The sequence below is a fragment of the Phalaenopsis equestris genome, unplaced genomic scaffold (genome assembly GCF_001263595.1).
Source record: "Phalaenopsis equestris unplaced genomic scaffold, ASM126359v1 Scaffold000981, whole genome shotgun sequence".
NCBI lineage: Eukaryota > Viridiplantae > Streptophyta > Magnoliopsida > Asparagales > Orchidaceae > Phalaenopsis > Phalaenopsis equestris.
This window is the reverse complement of record NW_018165420.1, coordinates 55,928-80,361: the sequence shown is the minus strand read 5'-3', so window position 1 is coordinate 80,361 and position 24,434 is coordinate 55,928. Positions and strand designations below refer to the sequence as shown.

The 24,434-nt window shown below is 36.1% G+C and overlaps 1 protein-coding gene across 1 annotated transcript in view; it reads right to left on the bottom strand.

The window, feature by feature from the left end:
* Positions 1 to 9,882: 9,882 nt before the first annotated feature.
* The window catches only part of LOC110032608, a gene marked incomplete in the record, with an annotated part of 50,536 nt that continues 35,984 nt past the window's right edge, over positions 9,883 to 24,434 (bottom strand). Inside the window, 2 exon segments of the mRNA XM_020736280.1 lie at positions 9,883 to 10,291; positions 10,364 to 10,502. Of these exon segments, the coding sequence (XP_020591939.1) occupies positions 10,202 to 10,291; positions 10,364 to 10,502 (229 nt within the window).

Here is a 24,434-nt window from a genome sequence, read left to right as displayed (position 1 = left end):
ATTTTCCGACCTAATAACTTTTTTTTAATGAATTTAGATGACACGTAAATATAAAGTGACAGATATATTTATTGATGCCGGAAAACATGCTATTGTTGTAAGTGTTGTATTATCATTATTATCACTAATTTAAATGAATAAAAATAGTTAAAAAATTTTATCATCTCTATACAAGTAACATAGGTGACTATAATATTAAAGTCTGATGTGAAGGATACTCTGCTCCGTATGAGTTTGATTGTGGTGTATAAATGAAGATGATAAGTGCATTAACCAAAAGACCATATGTATGATTTTGATGGATGTTTAGAGGACATAAATTTGTACCAATCGACCTTATAACGATCTAAGGGATGCAAAAAATGTGAGCAACATGTCACGGACAAATAGTCCCACATTGGCTAGGTGTAGGACCGAAAAGCAGTATTTACGTCCTGGGCTGCCCACCACCCATAAGGGCTCTTTTGGGAGGTGACAAGTGGTATCAGAGCAGATTACTGCCTGCCAGGTGTGTGGACTCTCCATGGTCCAGTGGGACCATCGGTGGAGCCGATCCTTGATGAGGGCGTCACGTGATTGGGTGGAGGAGAATGTCACGGACAAATAGTCCCACATCGGCTAGGTGTAGGGCCGAAAAGCAGTATTTAAGTCCTGGGCTGCCCACCACCCATAAGGGCTCTTTTGGGAGGTGACAAACAGCTTATATGTGCTGAAGGAGCTTTAGAAGCCGAGTAGTTATATCCTAAATATTTTTGTAACAAAATGTTACAAAAGATTTACAATGAACTATTTTATGACTATATTTTATGATGAGTATATTAATCACAAAATATGATTTGTGAGCAATTTTATGGCTTCTATACTTGTTACAAAATAGCTGTTATTATTTTATTATTAAAATGTTGACAATAATTTTTCAGTCTTGTCAGCAGTACTTAATTTTTTAGTGACGCACGCCTGACTTCTTTGATTTTTCTTTTTTTAAGACATGCTAATAATGTCACATGTTTGATGTGAGTTAAATACTAGATATTTTAGTAGTATAAAGTATGACATAGATAATGCTAAACTCTAATCAAGTAAGCAAATTGAGCTGCACGATTAGGGCTCATTTGGTCATTTGGAAGTTTGAATTTATTTTATGAAAACAATTTCAGTGTATTAAATAATATTAAATTAAATACAACTAATCTGTAACGTTAATTTTGAATTTTACAAACCACAAAATTCTCTCAAAAAAAAATAGTTAATTTGAAATTTTAAGTAAGGAAAACGAATATCGAAAAAACATACTTTCCGCAACACGACACCGTATGAGCCTCATTTTTCTGTGCGGACTCCTGACGTAGATCTACGTGTCGCGGAGGTTATTCCTGAATTATTTTCAGGTTATTTCTAGATTATTTTCAATAATCCCGAAATAACCCAAAAATAACCTGCGGTCTTTATTTTTTGGTTATTTATGAGTTATTTCGGAATTATTGAAAATAACTCAGAAATAACCTGAAAATAACTCAGGAACAACATTCGCGTCACGTAGAGCTATGTCAGGAGTCCGAACATAAAATGTGCTCCCCAACAAATTAGCCATTCAGGCGCATAAATATTAACAGATAATCTTGATGCCTTGTTCTCCGCAGCTTCCACTGGCGTCCTGCAAAATTTGCGACCCTTTTAAGACGAAATAAAATGGAAGGTGTTTATACCCCTCTCTCTCCCTCTCTCTCTCTCACTATATATATATATATATATATTGGTCGGGCATCTGCAGTTGTAAGTCTCCTCTGGTCTGGGATTCGATTCCCCCCGAGTGTAGGGTGTGGTACTCGAATTATTAGGCGCATGAGGAAAGATCGAGGCTTGTATAATAGCCTTTGATCTTTCCTTTTTAAATATGAATATAGATATAGTTGAATACTAAGCTGCCTTATTGAAAGACATGCCTGGAGCGTGCTGAGGAGAAAAGTGAGAGGAGAAGGAATTCAAGGGTGTCAGAGATCCTAAAATGTCAGGGTGTGAAGAGTGAGGATCCCAAAGTAAAAGAATCTAGAAGTCACTTTATTGATTTAACGACCTCTTATTTATATGGGTCTCAAAATACAATTACATAAAAGTAAAGGTCGGTTACTATAATTGCCCGGGTGGCTGAATCAACGAATCTGTCAAAATAAAGATTTCAATGTAAAATAAAAATTAGCATCGATTGGTCGTTCGAGATCATAAGGTCGACTAGCTATGTCGGTCGATTGTCTAGTGTTTGAGTCGATCGACTACACTGATCAATTGTATCTTTTTCATGGATATTTAGTTGCTTAACAAAGATGCATGTCCGCTTGACTATATGTTTTCCTGCCAGATAGTTTCATCGATTGGCACTCAATGTTGGTCGGTTCTGCTACAAATCTGGTCGACTGCCTGTCGATGAGATTTGTTCCCCAACTCAGAACTCCGTTCGTACACCTCTTTTTATGGTCGTTTGGTTCCTTCAAGATTCATGCTAGCATATTTGTCATATATATATTAGTTCTCACTTTTCTTGTTCCTTGATGACAACTACTACGATAATGACAGCAAAAACAAAAACGTTGATTAGCACAGAGACTGAGATAATTAACTTAATAGGTTATTATGGCTTATTTTTCGTGCCCATCAAACCCTATAAAAGAAGTATGAAGTTTGAGTTGTGATAATCCATTCAAGTTATTATGGCATTATCGATCAACTCTATGTCAGGCAGTTCAAGCAAAGATGATCGCCAACTCTCCCTCAAATATTGTCGTCAAACGAATATTGTCGTCAAACGAAGACGTCAAGAGGGGCTAAGAGAAAAGTTGATCGCCAACTCTCCCTCGCCACCTTTGCCACGTAAGGACGGAGATGACCAGGAAGAATTTAACTTTTTTCTTAAATACATAGAATTTTGGGTAAGTATTTATTTTGATAGATTTTTAATTATCCTTTGACAACATTCTTAATGAAGATAAACTGGTCGCATTGATGGCGGGTTGTTAAGAATGTTGTTGATTCTGCCCAAATAGTCGTGATTGTGCCTTTAAGATTGGTTGTGCCCCCTCCACCTACATCCGACCAGATCTTATGGTCATCGATCAGCCACTTCAGCGGTTCCCAATAAGAGCAACTGAAATTTTCCTCTGATTCAATGAAGCGCCAAATGAGGAAGATGGTCGACCCTTCAATACAAGAGGCTAAAATCCTACTGAAGGGCCAGCGCCTGAATGGTTGGTTCGTTGCGATCAACTAGAGGCAAAGGTCGTTGTGCTTCAACAAAGGTCAGCCGACATTATTAAGCTGAAGGGTGAGATTGTGTCGCTCAAATGTTCAATGAGCGATGTGCATGCTATGTTAGGGTCCATCCGTGAGTCGACTGTTCTGAGTAGATTTTTTCAAGACGTCGACTGGATGGAGCTGATTAGTTTTGGTGGAGAGATGGTCTTCCAGATGATGCTTCAGAAGGGAAATGCCTCGACTGAAGCGGCGAAAGACCCTTATATAAAACTTTTTCATTCGAGAATTGTAATCATGTTATTCACAATAAAATAATATTAAATTAAATATGAAATGATATTTGGCGTGACACTTCATTATGTGATGCCTCGATTTATGCACATGCCCTATAAATATCACAAAAGAATGATTTTTACCCTTTACCCTTTCTAATTTCCTTCTCTTCACCTTTCGGTTCTTTCTTTATTTCGTCGTCCGTTCGTTATTTTGCTCAGTGATGTGATAGCTCCCAAGTATTCCCCCGCTCTCTTCGACTCTTACCTTGTTGTCGATGCCTCAATTTTGTGAGTAGAGAATGTGAAGAAGATGAAGAGATTGTAATTCTTTGCTCACAATATCGTTCTTCGAAGAATGTGAGAGCCGAAGTGCCCAATGGATTATGTCGGCACTAACATGGTCTTCTATTGAGATCAATTCAAGTATGGCCTCCAACAACCCCAGTGCTCTCAGTTTCAGGGTGTTTTTAACAAGTATGAGGTTATTTCAGCGCAAGTCCTACAAACTCCATCACCACAATCAATACCTTTGTCATTTTCTATCGTCGAGAAACTATTCATTAACTAATTGACCTATTCGTTCAAGGTCGATAGGGGGTTTCGTTATGTTTTTGGCTAGAAAGAAACTCAAACTGCTTGGAATTGAAAATAAAATAAATGACTAGAGGAAGCATTTCATGGTTGGTTCCTGCTTCGGTGATTGGGGAATTCTAACCAAATCAACGGACACAACAGGGTCAAGTTAAAGTCCCTTCTGAAGGAGCTGCATGCCGCCAAGGAAATGTTGAATGATCTACTAGGGCTGGCCTCATATGTTGTTAAGGTCAACCATGTGAAGGAGATGGGGGAGAAATTGGTCGCCAAACAACAAAAGCTAAAACTTCTCCCAGCAGCAGGTAATCTCATAGATGAAATAATTTTAGAAAGTTTGTCCCCTGGTGTTATTGTTTCTACGACAGTCGACACCAGCAATATGGAATCTATAACTTATTGTTCTAAGACCGCAGTTGTTATTCAGAATACGGCGACTGGTGAGGTAACCATTATTGCTCGATCTCATCTGGATGATGTAAGAAATACAGGGGAAAGAAACATGTCATTGGTGAGGGAGTTTCCGAAGGAGCAGAGGCTTCTAGCATTTCAGCTCCTCAATCCAATCAGCCAACCATGTCGCAACTGTCTGGTCCTCTATCAATTGTCGTTGTTCCGCTTGACTCTCGGCCACTTGATTCGTCCTTTGTCGATTTGACAGAAAGGACAAAGGCCACCCGTGTCTAGCCTGCTTCTATTTCCAGTTCCTCTCTAGACGAGGATACAGAGGCGTCTTCTGACCACGAACCCTCCTAGTCTCCGAAGGAGATCCATCTCATCGGCCAGCGAAAGAGCTAGAGTGGCGGTTCGATTTGGTGGATACTTTGAAAGATTGGTACCTCAGTTCCGATGAGATCGTCAGGATCTCGTCTGCTTTTCTAGAGCTGGCCTGGTAAGAGAACCTCGCTTGGGATTTAAAGTAGTTGAGCTACTCAAAGATTGTTCAACATACGGCCCAATTCAAGTTGATAACGGTGCAAGCTGCCCATCGTCAGGGTCGAACACTGAGCAAATAAGATAATTCTTTGGCCGAGGCAAATAAGGGGATTGCCTCATTGTAAAACAATCTTTGGAGAATTAAGGATAATGAAAAACTTTGTCTAAAGCTTAAGAGTTCTGCCACGGAGAGTAAAAAGCCATTTTGAATGTTGGAGGCCCTTATGAAATGATGAACTTAAAGAGGTGGCTTCGTCCATTCCGATAGAAGAGCACATAGCAAAGTTAGTAAAACAATTCCTGCGTGGCATACATTGCGCGGTCAAGGTTTATGCACCAAGTGTAATTAACGCAAGGTTTTCTCAGTCAGATGAATTTGCAACGCTTTTTCCCAACAAAATTTAAGATTCCTCAGAAGATTATGTAGAGGAATGTGGCAGCGATGAACATTGCCCGACTACTTGTTGACCCCTCGACAAAAATTAGTAAGTCTTTTTTATGATTAGTCGAGAGGAAATTAATATAGACAATTGTAACTGTTTCAGTATATAAAAAAATTTTATTTGACATTTTTGTGCTTGTTTAATGATTCTTGTGATAGATTTGTGGCTATCAGTTATTTGCTCAACTCGAAAGAGAGCCGATCTTTTTTTCTCTATTCTCTTTAGTTGATCGATAAACATACTTCATTCAAATTGTTTGATTGGATTATCGTCTCCGAAGAGACTATCATCTGAGGTGATTTTTATAAAGTATCGTGGATCTTGTTGTTGTTATTATATCAAATCACCTTCAGAGGTTAATCCCGAACTTAAACAGCATATCTTCACACTGATTGAAAATTAACTTTAACATATTGATCGACTGTGATTCATGTTGATCGACCAAAAAAATCAATCAATTGTGAAAACTTAGTTTCCTCTTCTTTTTTTTCTTTTTGTCGATCGAGTAGTTTAAATCGATTGGTTGCTCTTACACAAACATGTGCCATCAAAAATCCTCATCGCGTCCGATCGATTGGATCTCAACCTTGGCAAAGTTTACTCCTTACAGTAGGAACGGATCTCATCGTTGCCTGTGAGAGTAACCTCCAGAATTTGTTTCCGAAAAAACTTACACTACTCTTGGAAGAATTCATACCCGGACCTTGACGCTAGCGAGCAAAGAACAATCTCTAAAAAGTTGACCCTCTCAATTTTGGGGAATCAGGCTCGCAATTCAAAGGCAGTGTAAAAAAAAACAATTGACCTACCGTAGCCAATCATTCTGTAATTCATACATTTTCACTTGATCAATTTAAGTTCCCCGAACATTGAAAAATGACAGTCAAACATAACAATAATATTGGTGGCGACATTTTTTCTTTTCTCGTGACCTCTGGTCGGTCATTTCTGTGATTTGATTTGTTTTCTTTCCTTTTTGGGAAATTGGTCGTTGAGTTGTCCTGCCACAGTGTCAAGCTAGCATTTCATGGTGTCGGTATTTCTTGTCGTGGTAAGCCCTTAGCAGGCCTTTTGACGGACAAATCATGTTGGCATCATTATTTGCTTACTGTCATTCAGCCAGATCCGTGAAAGACGAGGATGTGATGACGCTTCAGATATGGTAGTTGTACTCGACTGGTAACATCACCTCCATTCCATGGGTCAACATGAATGGTATCTAAAGGATCACTGATGAGGGTGTCGTTCGAATTTCCCACAGTCCTAACGGTAGCAAGTCTGACTAATTTCCTTTAGCCCCTTCGACTTTCTTCCTCAGCAAGTTCAGAATGATCTTATTAGCCGCTTCAGTCTGCCAATTCATTTGAGGGTGATGAACTGACGCAAACTTTAGATCAATTCCCTGACTTATATGAACTGACGCAAACTTTAGATCAATTCCCTGACTTGTACAAAAATCTTTCACTCGATTTGAATATTGTGTTTTGTTGTCAATATTGATAATCAATGGCAAACCGTATCTGCAGATGAGATAAGACCAAATGAAATTTGGAATGACCTCTGCAAAGATTCGAGCAAGTGGTTTAGATTTGACCCACTTCGAAAAATAGTTGACCGCTACTAGAAGCAACCTTTCTTGGCCTTTATACAGGGAAAAAAAGACCCATAATGTCCAATCCTCAAGGGGCAAACAACTAGAAGCTTGTAATTGGCTGAAGCTTTTGTGCCTGCCGATGGTGCAAAAACGCATACTTCCAACAATATCCACATTTCTTTGAGAATTTCTTCGTATATTTGAGAAGTGTAGCCCAGAAGTAGTCTTGTCGCTGCACACGATAACATAGAACTTTACCCTCACTATGGCTTCGGCGGCATTCCCCGGAGTGTACTTCTCGAAGGACAACTTGTGCTTCATCTTCCTTCAAACATCTTAGGTACACCGAAGAGGCTGATCGTCAAAAGAGTTTCCCTTCGATCATCAAAATATAATGTGACTTAGATTTTGAAATGCCTCGGATTCGTAACATGTTCCGATATTTTTTCCAGTCTCCAAGCCATCAAAATATAATGTGACTTAGATTTTGAAATGCCGATATTTTTTCCAGTCTCCAAGTAGAGAACATACAGGTCCATCCAACTCTTTATTCCTTCGACAGTTAACTCCATAGCCTCAGGTTCCTCGATTGTCGGTTGAATAAACCTCTGTTGTGCTCTACCTAAACTAATGTGTTTAGAAAGGATGTTAGTAATGTGTTTCTCCTCCCGATTGACGTGCTCGAGCCGAAAATTTTTGAATCTCTCGATTTCTTTCTATGTCTTGGCAAGGTATTTTGCCATCAATTCATCTTCCACCTCAAAATCCCTTTTGACTTGTGTTACAACAAGCAGTAAATCAGACTCTACTAATAAATCTCAGGCACCAATTTCATATGTCAGACAGAGCCCTGCAATCAAAACTTCATACTCAGCTTGATTAATGGTGACATTGTACTTCATTGAGATCGACTAATAGAGATGTTCTCCGGCTGAACCACTTAGCTTCAGTCCTAGATCAGTCGTCGCTTGCTTGGAAGCCACATCAATATACAAGATCAATGTTCGATCGCTAACAAGATTCTGCTCACTTAGTTCCTCCGTTTCAAAAAAATCTGCTAAGAAATCAGCGATCGCCTGGGCTTTGTTTGTCGTTTAAGGCACATAAGTTTATGTCAAACTCACTGAGCTCCACCGCTCATTTTAGCAATCGTTTGGAGTGCTCCGGCTGTATGAGTACCGACTTCAGCGGATAATCGGTAATGACCTGATCGAATGCATTTGAAAATACAGTCAGGGTCTATGAACGAAAATAATCAAGGCAAATGTTAGTTTTTCCATAATTGAATACCTGGTTTCAACACCTCTGAGTACCGACTAGTATAAATAGGAAATTGTTTCCCGACCTCTGTCCTTCGTCTCTCACATTCCTCTTCTTCGAATGTGGGCGGTTGATGCCAATTTGGCTAGGGCAGGGTCTGAAAAGGATTCCTCGCTAGCGATATGGCTATTGTTCATCTCCAACATCTCAAAAAAAGACTTTGGTTCAAGCATATTCAAGTCAAACTCGAAACGCACTTCTCTAACCCTTTGTACCAGAGCATTCTGGGCTATCAACGGTTGAAAACTTTGCACTTCTAACATCTCCTTCTAAAAAGGGGTGATGTAAGACCACAAGCTTTTGTTCTCCCCCTGCTGGATTTGTAGTAAGGTTTGTGTTTTCTCCTCGGCTTTTGCATATTGGCAAAGTGCATCGAAAAAAGTATCCTGAACTCTACAAAGGTTGGAATAATTCCAACAGATTGAGCATGAAACCAGCGAAGGGATGATTCCTTAAGTGTCATCAGGAAGAGGCGGCATTTTTTGGTGACGTAAATCTACATGATTCCGACCAATGATTCAAAAGATGTCAGATGGTCAGTTGGATCGCTCCTTCCCTTATAAGGATCAAGATGGGGAATCATAAACTTTGTCAGTAGTATGGTCTCTAAGATTTGTCAAGTGAAGGCACCATCAGGGGCTAGCTAAACTGGTGCTTCGACACACTCTACTCAATGTCTAACCAACAACGTAGATTTAGTGCTCGCTAACTGTGGGGAATCTCCTTTCCCTTCGATCGCCTGGTTATTGGCGCATCTGATCGATGCAAGCGGATGCTCCGAGGGAACTCACTGAGGATGAGTTCCCCGAGATTAAACCAATGAGAGCACATGTTGATCATTTCTTTGCATGATTGCTTGTTTAAGGGCCTCGAATTGACTCATCTGCTCTCGCAGCTCTGGATTTGTTAAATCTCTTGAATCACAGATTCTCCGTTGAATTCCATCATTGCGGGCCCTTCTGTTGAGATTCTCCTTTGTAATTGACTAGGCTTCTTGTATGTGGCATATCCACGCTCACCACATCACCTTTTAGAATGTTGAATCTTAAATTATCTTCTTGAAAGACACACCCCAAGAGTTAGAGATGAGAGGAAAGAAGTGAAAGAAAGAGGGAATTCAAGAGAGTCTGAGAATTCTAAAGTGTTAGGGGGTGTGAAGAGTGGGGATCCCTAATTGAAAGAATCCAAAAATCTCTTTATTGATGTCATGACATCTTATTTACAAGGATCTCAGATTACAATTACATATAAAAAAATGTCAGTTACAATAGGTGTCTGGGTGGCTACTGAATCGACACATCTGTCGAAATAAAGATTACAAGGTAATGAAAATAAAATTACGGCATTGATTGGTCGTCTCAGATCTTAAGGTTGACCAACTGTGTCGGTTGATCGCATAACAGAGAGAGAGAGAGAGAGAGAGAGAGTAATGTAACATCATTCATTGCGATGAGTGAAAGCGTTTGAAGAAAGCGTTTTAAGTTCCCTAAAAAATTCAGCTTAAATTGGACTGAATATCTGTCAGCAAACAAGTTGGCATGAAAAGGCAACAGCCTTGACACATCGCGTCCAATAAATTTACAGGTAAATATTTTTTTTAAGTAAAAAAATGAAACGGCCTACCAAGCATGAAATGATACGGTACTATTGTATGCACTGCACAGTGTTAAAATCAACATTAATAAGACATGAACAAAATGAATGCACGATGAAAATCAAACTGATTGCTTCATGTGCTCTGCAGCGTAACTAATCTATCAAAAGCATAGGGGGCTGAAACCTGACAACATCGGCTTTCATGAAGAGCAGCTCCCATCTTGGACATCAAAAGATGAACACAGAGCCTTCCATATAGGAATCAGCAATTTAAGTGGTGGTTTTAATTCCTGCAAAATCAATTCCGATATCCATAACCAGAAGCAAGACTGTTTAAAGACCGAGGGGAATTCTTTTTGTACCTGAAATACAAGAATGAGTTGATCTTCCCCGCGCAGAATCAAAGCCAGGGTCCAGTAGCAGGTAAAAGGAGTCACACATTCATTTAACACAGGCCTTAGAATATTGCCACTCGGAACAAATCTACGAGCAATTCGCCCGCTAACCAAAAAAAAAAAAAAACGTGTGGTAATTGCCTTGAAACAGAAAACTAGAATCGGAGCACAACAAAAAGATAACAAAATGCTAAGGATAAACATCCTATGGATCGACAAAATCATCAAAAATATTTGTTCAAACAGTCTAGCTTAATGACTAGTGAGTGATGATAGATTTGTTCTATTTTATGCCTCTTCTTACATAAAAAAACGTGAAATCACTTATCCACAAAAGAATTAAACACTGAATGCTCCAATCTAAATCAAATAGCTGTTGAGATATATTCTCATTGTCATGTTCACAAATAGAATGAAGTTGATGTTTATTAAGAAATTAATACTTATTTCACTGATAATATCAATAGATGATGAAGTGGCCAACACTAATGGACTAATATGGGCAGGAATATCAATTAATATATCTAGAAGATAGACTGAACCCGGATCTAAATTTCAAGAATAGCTGTGAATTAATGAAAAGAAAATCTTCCACCAACTGATCTAAATTTCAAGAATAGCTGTGAATTAATGAAAAGAAAATCTTCCACCAACTGATCTAAATTTCAAGAATAGCTGTGAATTAATGAAAAGAAAATCTTCCACCAACTAGGTAGTTGATTGAGGGTCTGTTTGGGGTAGTTGCAGCTTATCCAGTAAACTGGTTTGCAGTAGCTGCCCCAGGAAGCTGTTGCAGGAAAGTTATTTGTCTACTTGTTTTTTTAAAGTTTGAAAACAGTTGTGTGGCAACTGTTTCTGGATAAATGATCATTCTACTCCTATGCAGTAATGTTTGCAACAAAACTGTCATAGCAATATATTTGATACTTGGGAAGCAAAAAACTACTTCAAAACACTAGAAAGATAAGAAGTGAGTACCAAGTGTACTAAAAAAAGTATGAAAATTATATTTAAAAATTATCATATTAATTTTAAAATCAGTCGGTGTATGTCCCGAGTTACGTCGTCCTCCGGGGATGCCATCCAAGCCGGATCACTATTGGAATCTGTCGAACTGTGCCCATTGGAAGAATTCATACTTCTTCGGACCGTCTGTCCACCGTGGGCACCAACAGAACTTTCTCCCGTAGCTATGTGTCCGGAGTGACGTCAGTAGGGAAGGTTGTAGCCCGCAATAGCAGAGCGCTCGTCGAAAGGTCCCTGAAATCCTAAAGTTCATCATTCCTGAATGATTAAAAAGACAATTCATTAGTCATAACAGAAGTTGAAATTGCTACAAGAATTAATTAATTATAATTTTTTGCAAGCATGTGGTCTCAGAGAACTCAGCATATCAACAAACGAATCTATCACTATAAAAAGACAGTGGACCTTTTACAAAAATGAGCTCTTGGTTGTTTTTAACCAACATAAAACTTATTACAAAAAAAAATCATTCTAAAGAACCCCATAAACCGATGCACCGAAAAGAAGAGAGAAACTTGGTTGCCTACATTAGAATTTCACATGTAACTAATGCACCGAAAAGAAGAGAGGAACTTGGTTGCCTACATTAGAATTTCACATGTAATGCTAACCAACAGCGACCAATAGGTCATCTAGAAGAACCTATAAAGATCAAACGTATCACTTAAAAAAAACATGTGAAAAGCAAATGAGAAAAAAATTACACTTACAAATAGTGTAAATAGTTCAAACTATAAATATAAAATGTAAAATACAAATTACTTTAAATAAAAGAAATATAGTATTGAATATTCAATACATAGTACTGAATAAATTACAAATACTCCTATCAGCCTCCTACTAACGCATCCGTAATTTGTTCCCTTAACTCTGTCACGGCCAACACAAGAATCACCGAATCGAAGCCCCAACAACGAGACAACAAGAACAAACAACATACGAGACAACAAGAACAAACAACCGAAGCCCCAACAACGAGACAACAAGAACAAACAACATAAAAGGAGCGAGATAGGGGATAGGAGATGATACTGTGCGGTTTGGGAGGGCGTCCGGGAGGTAGGTGCGAATAGGGATGGCACCACCGAACAGCAGAGAAATGGAAGGAGGGACAGCTCAAAAACATAGCGACGAGGGAGTCGGGGTCGAACAAAGCGAATTAGGGCAAAGCAGCGGAGTCGAACATAAGGGGTTGAACGGCGAGTAAGATTTCTAAAAAGCCAACCCTCGAATGCAAGTCGCGGGGTTCAATCCGCAGCCGGCGTTTAACCAAGCAGCGGGATTTCATCATCCAAACGGCCAAAATTCACAGTCACTCCCAGCACCATGCTCCGGACGCCAAACCAAACGGACCATGAATATGGAAGGTCGTGTGCTTTATATTTAGAATTCCTTAGTACAAAATGAGCTTTGACATAGTCAAAAAACTTGTACAAAAAAAAATATAGCAATAGGAGCAATGCTGATGGAAAGTACTCAAATTACACCCTCTACCAATAATCATATGATAGAAATCCAATCCACAGCTTATCAAAATGAGATGTTTACTAAAACTCTGGACATAAAAATCCTAGGAAGATGAGCTATCTCAGCATCCAACGGTTAAAGTTTCTCAAAAAAAACCAATGAAGAATTAAGTTGTAGAAATAATGCATGGGAAGGTTGAAAATGTGATCGAAACAAGAGAGAAAGGGGGTTCCACAGAACAATCAAAATGGGGGGGACCATGTTAGTGTGCACAATAGAAGGCCACTAATATAGTACGTGCTATGAGAAAAATCAAGCATAATTTGCTTCTAAGTAAAGCCTTGTAATGATATGCCACGATTGAAGAGCCTAATAGAATAATAACACTTTAGATATAAATGAAACTGGAATTGGCAATTACATCCATGTAGGGATAACCCATAAACAAATTGCCAATAATTTAGAGGGTGAGTGGTTTATCAAGTTCAGAAATTTACTTATCAGAAAAGAAGAAAGCAGCTTGCCTCTATAAGATGAAGCCAATTTTTGTTGAAGTATTGTTGAATCCCTGTGAAAAAAGAAAGCTGAAATTTGTCGGATGGAGATGGTAAAAGCCAACAGTATTCAAACCACGAAAAACATGAACACACGGAAGTTATATAATGTTAAGGCACAGAAACCATCAAAAGGAATGAAAGAGGAGCTTTAAGAAAGCCAAAGGTCCCCTGGTAAAAAAGTGGAGACCTCATCGGAGAGCCGAACAAAACCCTGGGAGCAGTTAATCATTAGAGAGCCAATTAAAACCCAGGGAGCAGTTAATGCAAGAGGTGGTATGCAAAGAAACGACAGTGTATAATGAGAAATAAGAAAAATCAAGATAATAGGATATCCCCATCAAAAGAATAGAACATGACATTGAACATGAAAAAAGAGCAAAAATTTGCAATGAAAAAATTGAAAATGCAGACAAAGGCAACTTTAATGTTGGAGAAGACCGAAACCAGAATCTATGATTGGAGTTAAAAACAGCGACTGGCAAACTGCCAAACACCAAAACGTGGCGCCAAAAAAGAAGAGGTGAGCCCTAACCCATAGCAGTAGAGACTCATGTGAAACATCACACACGCACAAGATGGAAGAGCTGGACAAGCACAAGGCAAAACCTAAAGATTTCAGGACCCCATCTGACCCTCCTTTAAGGGTTGGCTTAGGTGCAATAGAGGCGGACGATCCAGCTAGACTAACTCTCACCAACCTTCATCCTCAATTGCAAAATCATGACTCATTAGGTGATGATCTACTCTAACTAAATAGCCACAAATATACATGATATATTACATTTTAAAATTCATTCATATTCATACTCGAAAGTATGAAAAAACATATCATCAAATCATGCATATAAAATGAACTGCAATCAAACATAATAAAAGTACGTACTCAAAAACTCTGTACAAGCTCCAAAAACTATACGGATCAAAAGTTGTACAAATCAAACATGTATACTCGCTCTAGTATGTATTGTCCCTTCCATAAAGTAAACATAGAGTGAGCAAAAACAAGCTCAACAAAATAATTAATGCTAACAAATAATTTTATACACGGAAAAGAAATAATGTGTGTGCTCATATGAAACTGTACATATCTACACATAAATCACAACACGCTAGAATTGTATAGAACATAAAAAGAAAGAATATATAGTCATAACTATATAATCATAAGAATATTCACATTCATAGAAATGTCATCATAGTCGTGTAATCATAACATCAAAGTAATGTCATCATAGCATAGCAATATCACCTGAAAATATAAAGGTCTTAACTATTTCTATGTTTTGTCTTATCATGAGTCGTCATTCTGCCCCAAAAGTCATATTAACCATTGATAAAGGATGCCCCCCCCCCCAAAAAAATAAACATTATCAATAGTCCTTCTGATACCAACGATTTCATATGTTTTGTTACCGTTTGATCACAAAAGTTCTAGAATTTCATCGTTGTCTGAACACCAGAAGTCAAGAATGCAACATCCTTACATAGCAGACTTACAAGCACCCATGTAATAATAGTCTACTAATAACATTCTTTGTAAGATTTTTTAAAGCAAAATATCTCTAACAAACATTCATAGACATTTCATGTCGCAGGCATGAACCACAACCAAGAATATATACAAGCGATTAATATCATAAGCATAGTCATATGTATCATAGCATGATCATAATATAATAACATCACATGTATCGTAAAAAGAAATTAGTTTTTATTCATAAATTTAATGCACGTATCCATCAACGACATGCAAAAAATTCTACATGCATCCGTCTCAAACGAAAAATCATATGAAAATCTATTGAAAATCATTTTTTTAAGTTAGTACAAGATTATTTCATCTGATTTGACGAAGCAACTCCACGAAAAGTTTGTCAATGATCGTCTAGAGCACACCGCCTCAAGTAGAAACCTGGAATTCTAGGGCAACTTAGGGTTTCATGAAAATTGATTCATAACGTTCATTAACCCAAAACATGTCTTAAATGTCAACACATACCTCAAACGAGCTTCTCGGCATAACCGACCCTTCACCAAACTTGTCTATTCCACTTCCCCCTCCTTCAAAACCCTTAATCCTCTCCTATTCTCACTGATTTCTAGTTGAATCCCTTACGATAACCCACAAACCAATTTCATAACTTTCGACGCAAGTATGCCTCCGCTATGGTGACTGAAAACGCAAAAAGCGCACAAAATCAAAGCAAATATCAAAACAAGTGTGAGGAAGAAAATAAATACGTAGAATAGCACAGATGAGGGTTTCACACTTACCAATTTCTCCCCAAAAGCTCATATTGTGAGTTGCGGCTTCTCTAGTGTTGCTCGGCTCGTGCCTCTTGCTACAGTGGCCCAAGTGTAGCTTCACGCAGGTGCTTACGGGATCCTCCAGACGATCGAGTGAAGTGAGGGAGAGGGAGAAGGGTGTGACACTTAACGAAAATCCAGAGGATCGCAGCCATCGAATCTCATCCAACCGTTGCATATGCAAGAAAATGGGGAATCGACTATGAACAGTAGAGAGATGGAATTTATGGAGGATTAGGAAAATTAATAAGGTAAATTAATTTTTAATTAAACTTATAGCATCCATATTTTATATTTCTCAATCCAATTGAAATTACTATATTGTGTTTTATATCAAAATGATTGATTTCAAGCATAGAATCTTATAAGAACAATTCAATTGAATTCTAAAATGTGCAAAATTTGGGATATTTTTAAATTTATCAAACTTTTTCCTGATTCTCAATTTTTGGGTGTAACACCTCCTTGGTCATACAAATTTTATGCACCTCAAAAAAGTATTCCACTAACACTATCATTCTCGAGTCACAAATCCTGAATACGAAAATTGAAAGTTAGTCAACAACTAGAGTAAAATTTTTTGTTAAAAAACTATGACATGAATTATTTAAATCATTGTGTCAATGCTAGGGTGCCCCCTGAAAGCAATGCACTGCATAGCCTGAGTACAGTGAAAATTTGCAAAAGCATAGCATCGTTGTCTGGGTGTAGTAATAAATAAGCAATATTCTAATATTGTGGGCGGAAGCTAGCAAAGAAAATAGTCCAAGAAATAAATACTATGATAAGAAGTTGAAATATAGGTACTCGCATCAATAAATTAATGGATTTAGTAGTTATTACGGTTCATAAGAAAATGAATATCTTATGCATCCAAGAATTTAAACGGTTTGGAGAAAAAACTAATGATATTGATATCATAGGCTTTAAATTTTGATATTCAGGTATGAGTAGTACAAAAAATGATACATATATAATTATAAATAAGAGTTTAAAAGATAATATTATAAAAATTAATAGAGTTTGATATAGAATAATAGCTCTAAAGATTATTTCGATATTAAGATTTTTAATGTTATAAGAATTTATGCTCCTTAAATACATTTAAATATATATTCAAAAAAAATTGGAATGACCTGGAATAATTAATAAAAAGAATACTTCTTGAAGAAAAAATTTTTATTGTATGAGATTTAAATAGACATGTTGGTATAGTGTTATTCGTTTTTAAAAGTATTCATTGTGGCTATGAGTTTGAAGTGACTAACAAAGAATATTGAGTCATATTGAATTTTGCTTTAGTTTATGATTTTGTTATTGAAATTGTGTTATATATTAATATTATGGGAGAGAGTAATTGAATATAAGTTAAGACGTGATATAAAGATTTCTCATAATCAGTTTGGATTTATGTCGCACGAATAAGTTTATTATGGAAGCTATAAATTTATTGAGAGATTTGATAAAGAAGTGCAAAGCAAGGAGGAGGATCTACATATGATTTTAATTAGAAAAAACTAATGATAAGGTTCCAATGGAAGTTTAGAAAAGAAAGGTGTTGATATGACTTATACTCAAGTCATTAAGATATGTATACTAGAGTTGTTACTCGTGTTCAAATATGAGGACTGACCAAGCATTTTTCTTATTTCAGTTGGATTGCATCAGGGATCGGTTTTAAGCTCATATCATTTTGTTTTAGTTATGGAAGCACTTACTGGGCATTTAGAGAAGGATATACGTTGGTGTATGTTTTTCGTTGATGATATTTTTCCTATGGATAAGACTAGAGAAAAAGTTTATGATAAACTTGAATTATAGGGCCTACATTAGAGTTTAAAGGCTTTCATTTGAATAGATCTAAAACTAAATAAATGGAATGTAATATTAATGGTAGTAGATCTAGTGGCAGAGTTGTAACAATGGGAGATTAAATCACTAAAAGGGGTCAACGTTTTAGATATCTTGGGTATATTGTTCAAAGTGATAGTGACATAAACGAGGATGTTAATAGTACAATTCAAGTTGGATGGTTGAAGTGGAGGAATGTGGCGAGTCTATTGTGTGATAGAAAATTACCGCTTATACTTAAGAGAAATTTTAATAAGATGATAGCGCGACTTGCAATGTTTTATGGCGCAGAAAGTTGGCTTATAAAATAAAAGCATAAAACTAAGTTAAATGTTGTAGAGATGAGAATGCTCAATTGGATGACTCTTAGAGACAAATTTGTAACAAATGTATCAGTAAAGGGGTTGGTGTAGCTCCAGTGATGGACAAGCTTAGAGAGAGTCGTCTTAGATGATTTGGTCACATTAATGTCAATCATCTGATGATTTAATTAGGAGAGTAGATGTTTAAGATTCGGCTTATATTAAGAAAGGTAGAGGTAGAACTAAAACATGGCATATTGTATAAAAAATGATCTTAATTTATTAGGAATCTTAAATGAAAATATGACACTCAATATGACAAATGGAGAGAAAGGATTCATATAGTCGACAACACTTGGTGGGATAAAGGCTTGTTGGTATGATTATGTTATTGTTAAAATTTCATTTACGACAGAAAATGACCATATAATCATTTCTAAGAATGAATCTAATAAAACGTAAATTAATTAATTTCTTATAATAAAAATAAATTATCAAGATTGTAAAGATTGTTAGGTCATCTCAACTAAAAATTTAAATGTCCAATATTGATTATTGGTTTTAGCTTATAATATGGACGAATGGAAGATGAAAAATGGAACAAAATATTGTCATAGTATTGGATTGAAACACGTAAAAAAGACAAATTTATTTTTATAAGTAAACGTCAAGATTTGGGATGTTCATGAAAAAGCTAATACTATTTAAGAGAAAGTAACAAATACTATTGAGTAAATTGTAAAAGATGTGCTTGGAGAATCAAAAAGAAAAACTCTTATGAATAAAAATAAACGTTGGAACAATCATATGCAATAAAAGATAAAAAGATATTAATTACAAAAATTATATAAGATGTAAAAATTTGGAAAATTAACAAAAAAATAAAGCGGCACATAGGGAGTTTAAGAGAATCATTCGTGATGATAAAAAATTTATTTTTAGTGATCTTTATAATATATTAGATACTAAAAAAGGCGAAAGATATATTTATAAACTAGTTAAATAAAGAGAAAAAAAAAGTAAAGATTTAGTTCAAATAAGATGTATTAAGAATAAAATCAAAAAATGATTTTTTTTTAAATGAGGATATTCAATATAAGTGGGTGAGATGTTTTGATAAACTTTTAAGTAAATTTGTGAAAATATGATCGACTTTTGTGATCATAATATCGTAAACAATAATAATAAATTTTATTTCTGCCATCGCATTGATAAAATTGAAGTTAAAGAGACTTTAAAGAAAATGATGTGTGGAAAACTAGCACGACCTAATGGTATTCCAATAAAACTGTGAAAATATTTAGAAAATTTGAAAATTTATTTGCTTACTAAATCTTTTAATATTTTTTTAGGAACTAAATAGATGTCTAATGAGTGAAAAAAGAGTCAATTGGTACTTACATTTAAGAACTCAGCGGATACATAAGATTGTGCAAATTATAGATGAATTAAATTAATGTCATATATTAGAGTTATGGGAGAGTATAACTACACATATGTTACAATGTGAAACAAAAATATATCAAAATCAATTTGGATTCATGTGGGGCAAGTTTACTATGGAAGTTATATATTTATTAATAGGTTTGATGGAGAAGTAAAGAGAGTAAAGAGAGTAAAGAGAATCTACATATAATTTTTGTTAATTTAGAGAAAAAAATTATGATAATAGTCTAGGAGAAGTACTTTTGAGAGCTGATATTGCTTACATTCAGTTTGGATTCATGTGTAAGTGCTAAAAATTTCAATAAAACCCTTGGTTTGACTTCTTCTCTTGTCGAAAATTTAATTAATCACTAGAGTTAGCCGTAAAAAATGTCGTTTTAATAGGAATCTGAAAGATAAAGTCTAGATGACAATTCTTACTAAATTTGTAAGTGCTAAAAATCTCTATAAAAACCTTGGTTTGACAAATTCATTGTAATAATTACAAGGCAAGAAACCTCTCAAAGACAATATAACCATATTTGATCCACCAAAAAATTATCTAAAGATAAAATTATATCTCGATCATATATCTTGAAGACAAAAAATCATAAAAAAAAGAAATAAGATGAAGGTGTTCTAATTAAAAAATTTGAAATCAAGAAACTTGGTTTATTAAGATATTTTTTAAGCATTGAAATAGTGAGATCAAACAAGGGATATATGCTTAAAATTGAAATTAAGCATATTAAAAGAACCTTACATCTATGGGTGTAAACTTACAAATACACCAATGGATACAATAAACAAAGTTGAAATTAAAAAAGACTCAAACCCAATAGAAAAAATAAGGTACCAATTGTTATTAGAAAGACTTGATCCACCTATGTCCCGCTAAACTCAATATTTGCTTTTCTATTACTGTTGTTAGTCAATTTATGAATAACCCCATAAAGCAACATCTTAATATTATAAATGGTTTTACAAGATCTCTTAAAAAGGAACTAGAAAAAGAGTTATTTTTCAAAGCGAGAATGAACCAAAAATAGAAAATTATTCATTGATGTTGATAAGGCTAGATCATTAAAAAATCATAAATCCACATCTAGTTCTTGCTAATTTATAAAAGAAAATTTAGTTACATGGGGAAAAAATACTCCGTTGTAGCTTAGAGCAGTGAAGTAGCAGGGCCATGGCTCATGAAATTTATAAGAAATTCATTAAGGTGTGCGGCTTAAACATCTTCTCAAAGGTTTGAAATTTCAATTACATATCCTCAAACAATGATGTCAGATAATCAAACTATAATTAATATGTCTAAGCAACTTGTCCATCATGATATGACCAAGCATGTTAATATTGATTGGTCTACATAAAGAAGAAAATTGAACGAGAAATCATCTATGTTAATTATACATCAACAAAACTTTAGATTGCAGATATCCTTACTAAAACACTTAATGAATCACAACTGAAAACCATGCTTCCAAGTTGGGAATGGTAACAACATTTTCCAGCTAGAGAGGTATGAAAATGCTAAAATCAACTCATCAATTCCATTTCATGCAATCAAACCTTGGCTAAAATCAACTCATCCAACAGCCTACCTACAATCAACTCTCACCAACTCAATTCAAGATGAAACCTGCCTATTCCTACCTTATGCCAGATCACACCGGGCCTGCCAACTGCTACCTGCATCTCTACCTGCATTGCAGCCTAACACCAGCTATTCTTCTGCCTATCATACAAGATTTAGCTGAGTGTTGTCCTCCTTAACATCAGATTGGTCATGCCCAAATTTTTGCTTTCTTCCTATTCTGGGCTTACAACTTAGACTATAAATATAATACCATTTTACCTATTGGAGTAAGAACGTATATAGTAATTTTCTCTTAAGTTTCTCTATGAATTGATCCAATTGGATGATGAAAGAGACGAGTGCAGTCATTTATTGAAAGCTGATCTGTGATGATACTAGCACCAGAGGTCTGCAGATAATGAAAAATTAAGTATTCCTACAGGTACCAGAATTCTACTAGCAGAAATTCCAGTAGAAGGCCTTGGTGGGACAAGTCTGTCATTTCTATAAAACTAATATAAATTACATTTACAAAAGATGAATAAGTACATAAGAAAGAAGGGAATATTTCCCCGCAATAAGATAAAAAAAAAATGATAACATGAGGATATGATGCAAAAGAATATACTTAAAAACATTTTGTATCATAAATATGGTTTAATTTAATAAATAGTTTATACTATGTGTGCATTGAAATCTTTTCCTTAATATCATAGTTTCAACTATCAAAGAATTTTTCACTTCTTATCAATGGCAACCAATGCATAATGTACGAAAAAACATTCTCTATGTATAAGTTGAGCGCAAACCTGTAAATGGCATCCAAATATATAAACTCACATACATCATCATCATTAGCCTTATCAAAATAATTTATAGTTTGAAAAGCGAATCATCCTCTATTTATTTGTATTGAATGTTTTATGAGAAGTTCAAGTTTTTGCAAGCCATTTTGCATAGCTTCTAGGCATGTTACCTTCTTTCTCTTTGTATTCCTTCCACATTAGTTTGATTGACGCCAAACATGATCACCTCCCAGTTTTGCGGGAGTTCCCACAAAAGCAGGATGGGGTTGGTCATGAGTCCCACCCCGTGAAAGCCAGTTTATAGGATTCTCTGTCCCCTTGTCAAATTCAATATAAACATTTTCCTTTTCGAGGCTTATTTCATATCATTTTCTTTCTAATTAGTTTTATTTCTAGAGAGAATATTATTTATATGTTTGTTTCTCTTTCTTAGCTTTGTTATGTTATTTAGAGACGCTTTCTGCTTATTTTTCTATCAGTGAATCTTTGGATTTCCTTCATGTTATATGTATATAATCTAATAAGATCAAAGTTGTGATTTCTCTTGGACGTTCAAAGGCCTCCTATATTGTCCAACTTGGAGCAAATTGCTGTTCACAGCAGGAAAGCTGTTGTTTTCCGTTCAGGTTCATTGTCCCGGTGTCATTCACGTCGGAATTTCAGCTGCCTTCCATCCTCCCTATCTTGTTACCCACGCAACAACTTCCCCAACACATTTTTTTATTCCGTCACACCTTCTAGGTGGCCTAGAACAGTATAATCTGGCATCAAACCCAGCAAATCCTAAATTTTCAGGAATATTTTGTTCCTATGCCTACCCAAAACTCCATCTAACGTAATCATCAACCAAGTCAATACCCTAATCATCCCTAACATAATTTCTAGCCCTAAATCTAAAATCTCAAAAATTCAACTTTCCTATCTCCACTAAAAATCACCCCAACACCCACCACCAAAATCTAAGCCCATGACCAACATTTGATTTGTAATCCTACTTCCGCCGAAAAACCTGATTAGGAAAAAAGGACAAGAGGTTGCAAAGGGGAAATTTGCAGAGACGTCGCCCAAGAGCTTACTATGAAGGATATACAGTTAAAAAATTCTTCAACTACAACAAGGGTTCAGTGCCTTTGAAAGGAGATATTCTAATGAGGGCACCCATAGCCACGATGGTGACTTGCTAGAGCAAGAGAAAGACATAAGTCCCTTCCAGCAAGCAGTTACAATCCTAAAGGGCCAATAACCCAGTGATTTGGTATGGAATATCAGAGAAATCGGTACTTTGAAGTAAAGGTGGATTTACTAGATTTTGACAGCTGTATGGATCGGGATGAGTTTATCAAGTAGCTCCAAAAAACTGAAATGAATTTTTGAGTAAAAATTCATTCCTCATGATAAAAGAGTTAGAATTGTAACCATCAAGCTTAGAAATAATGCTTCCTTGTGGTGGGAGAACTTGAAGATCCTTTGACAACAAGAAGGGAGAAGTAAAATCATTACCTGAACCAAAGATGAAATGAGAAATACAATGTAAATAACTACCAGTTCATTAAAGCCAAAATCATATTCTTGAGACTTCATCACTTATAGCAACAAGATACCTCAGTAGAGGAGTACATAACTGAGTTCGAGCAACTTATGTTGAAGTGTGAGCTAGTGGAGCCCAAGGAGAACATCATAACTTGATATTTGAGGGGATAAAGATTATCCATTAGCAATGTCGTATAATTGCAGCTTTATTGGACATTACAAGATGTCTAGACCCCTAGCCCTAAAGGTAGAGAGAGAACATAGTACTATGATCAGGTCCACACCACCATTCAAATAGAGTTCAATCATCGGATTAGGTAACAAGAGTACACCTAGTGGAACACCCAAGCCGACCCAGCCAGAAGATGAACCCTGGAAAAAAGGTGGAGGCCACAGATACTCCCAAAGCCATCCCTGCTAGTAAATATTTCAAGTGTCATGGTTTTGGCCAAGTGGCGTCCTATTGGCCAAACAGGAAGGCAATTCCATCCACTGTGTAGAGAGCATTTGAAGAAATTGACAATGATATAGGAGAGAATGAATACGTCAAAAATGAATTGACAATGATATAGGAGAGAATGAATACGTCAAAAAGGAATCTCAATCTTCAGCTGACAAGAGAGAGATAGCAATGATTCAAGAAAAGCATAATTGAGATATTACAATAGGATTAAAATTGATTAACCAAGAATATAGTGAGTCCAAAGACTCTATATGAAAAGGAACAGCACCTATTAAAGGAGTTGTTAGAAACCCTTGAGTGTGATCCAGCCTGCCATACATTTCATTTCAGAATCGGTTTCTCCAGACAAATTTATTTATCGAATGCACTGAATCAAGTATGAAGAGTGGGAAAGCAAATTACAGATTTAATGGCCCAAGACTTGTTTGTAGGATACCCGTCTATATGTAGCTCCAACTCTGATTGTGCTAAAAAATGATGGAAACTTATTCTATCGCGATAGTCCTTGAAATGATGCATGTATTTTAGAGTAATCTTGGATGAAAGTGAGCATTGATTTTGTAGGGGAGCAGACTTAGACATAACAAAGTCAGCGACTTTGTTTTATGATGATTGTAGATCGATTCAAGAAACTTCTTGGAATGAATATGAAGCCTCTCCTACCCGAGGAGAAAAACGCAGGACGTGAGTGAGCATTACCTCTGAGGATCGTGGGAGGGCTT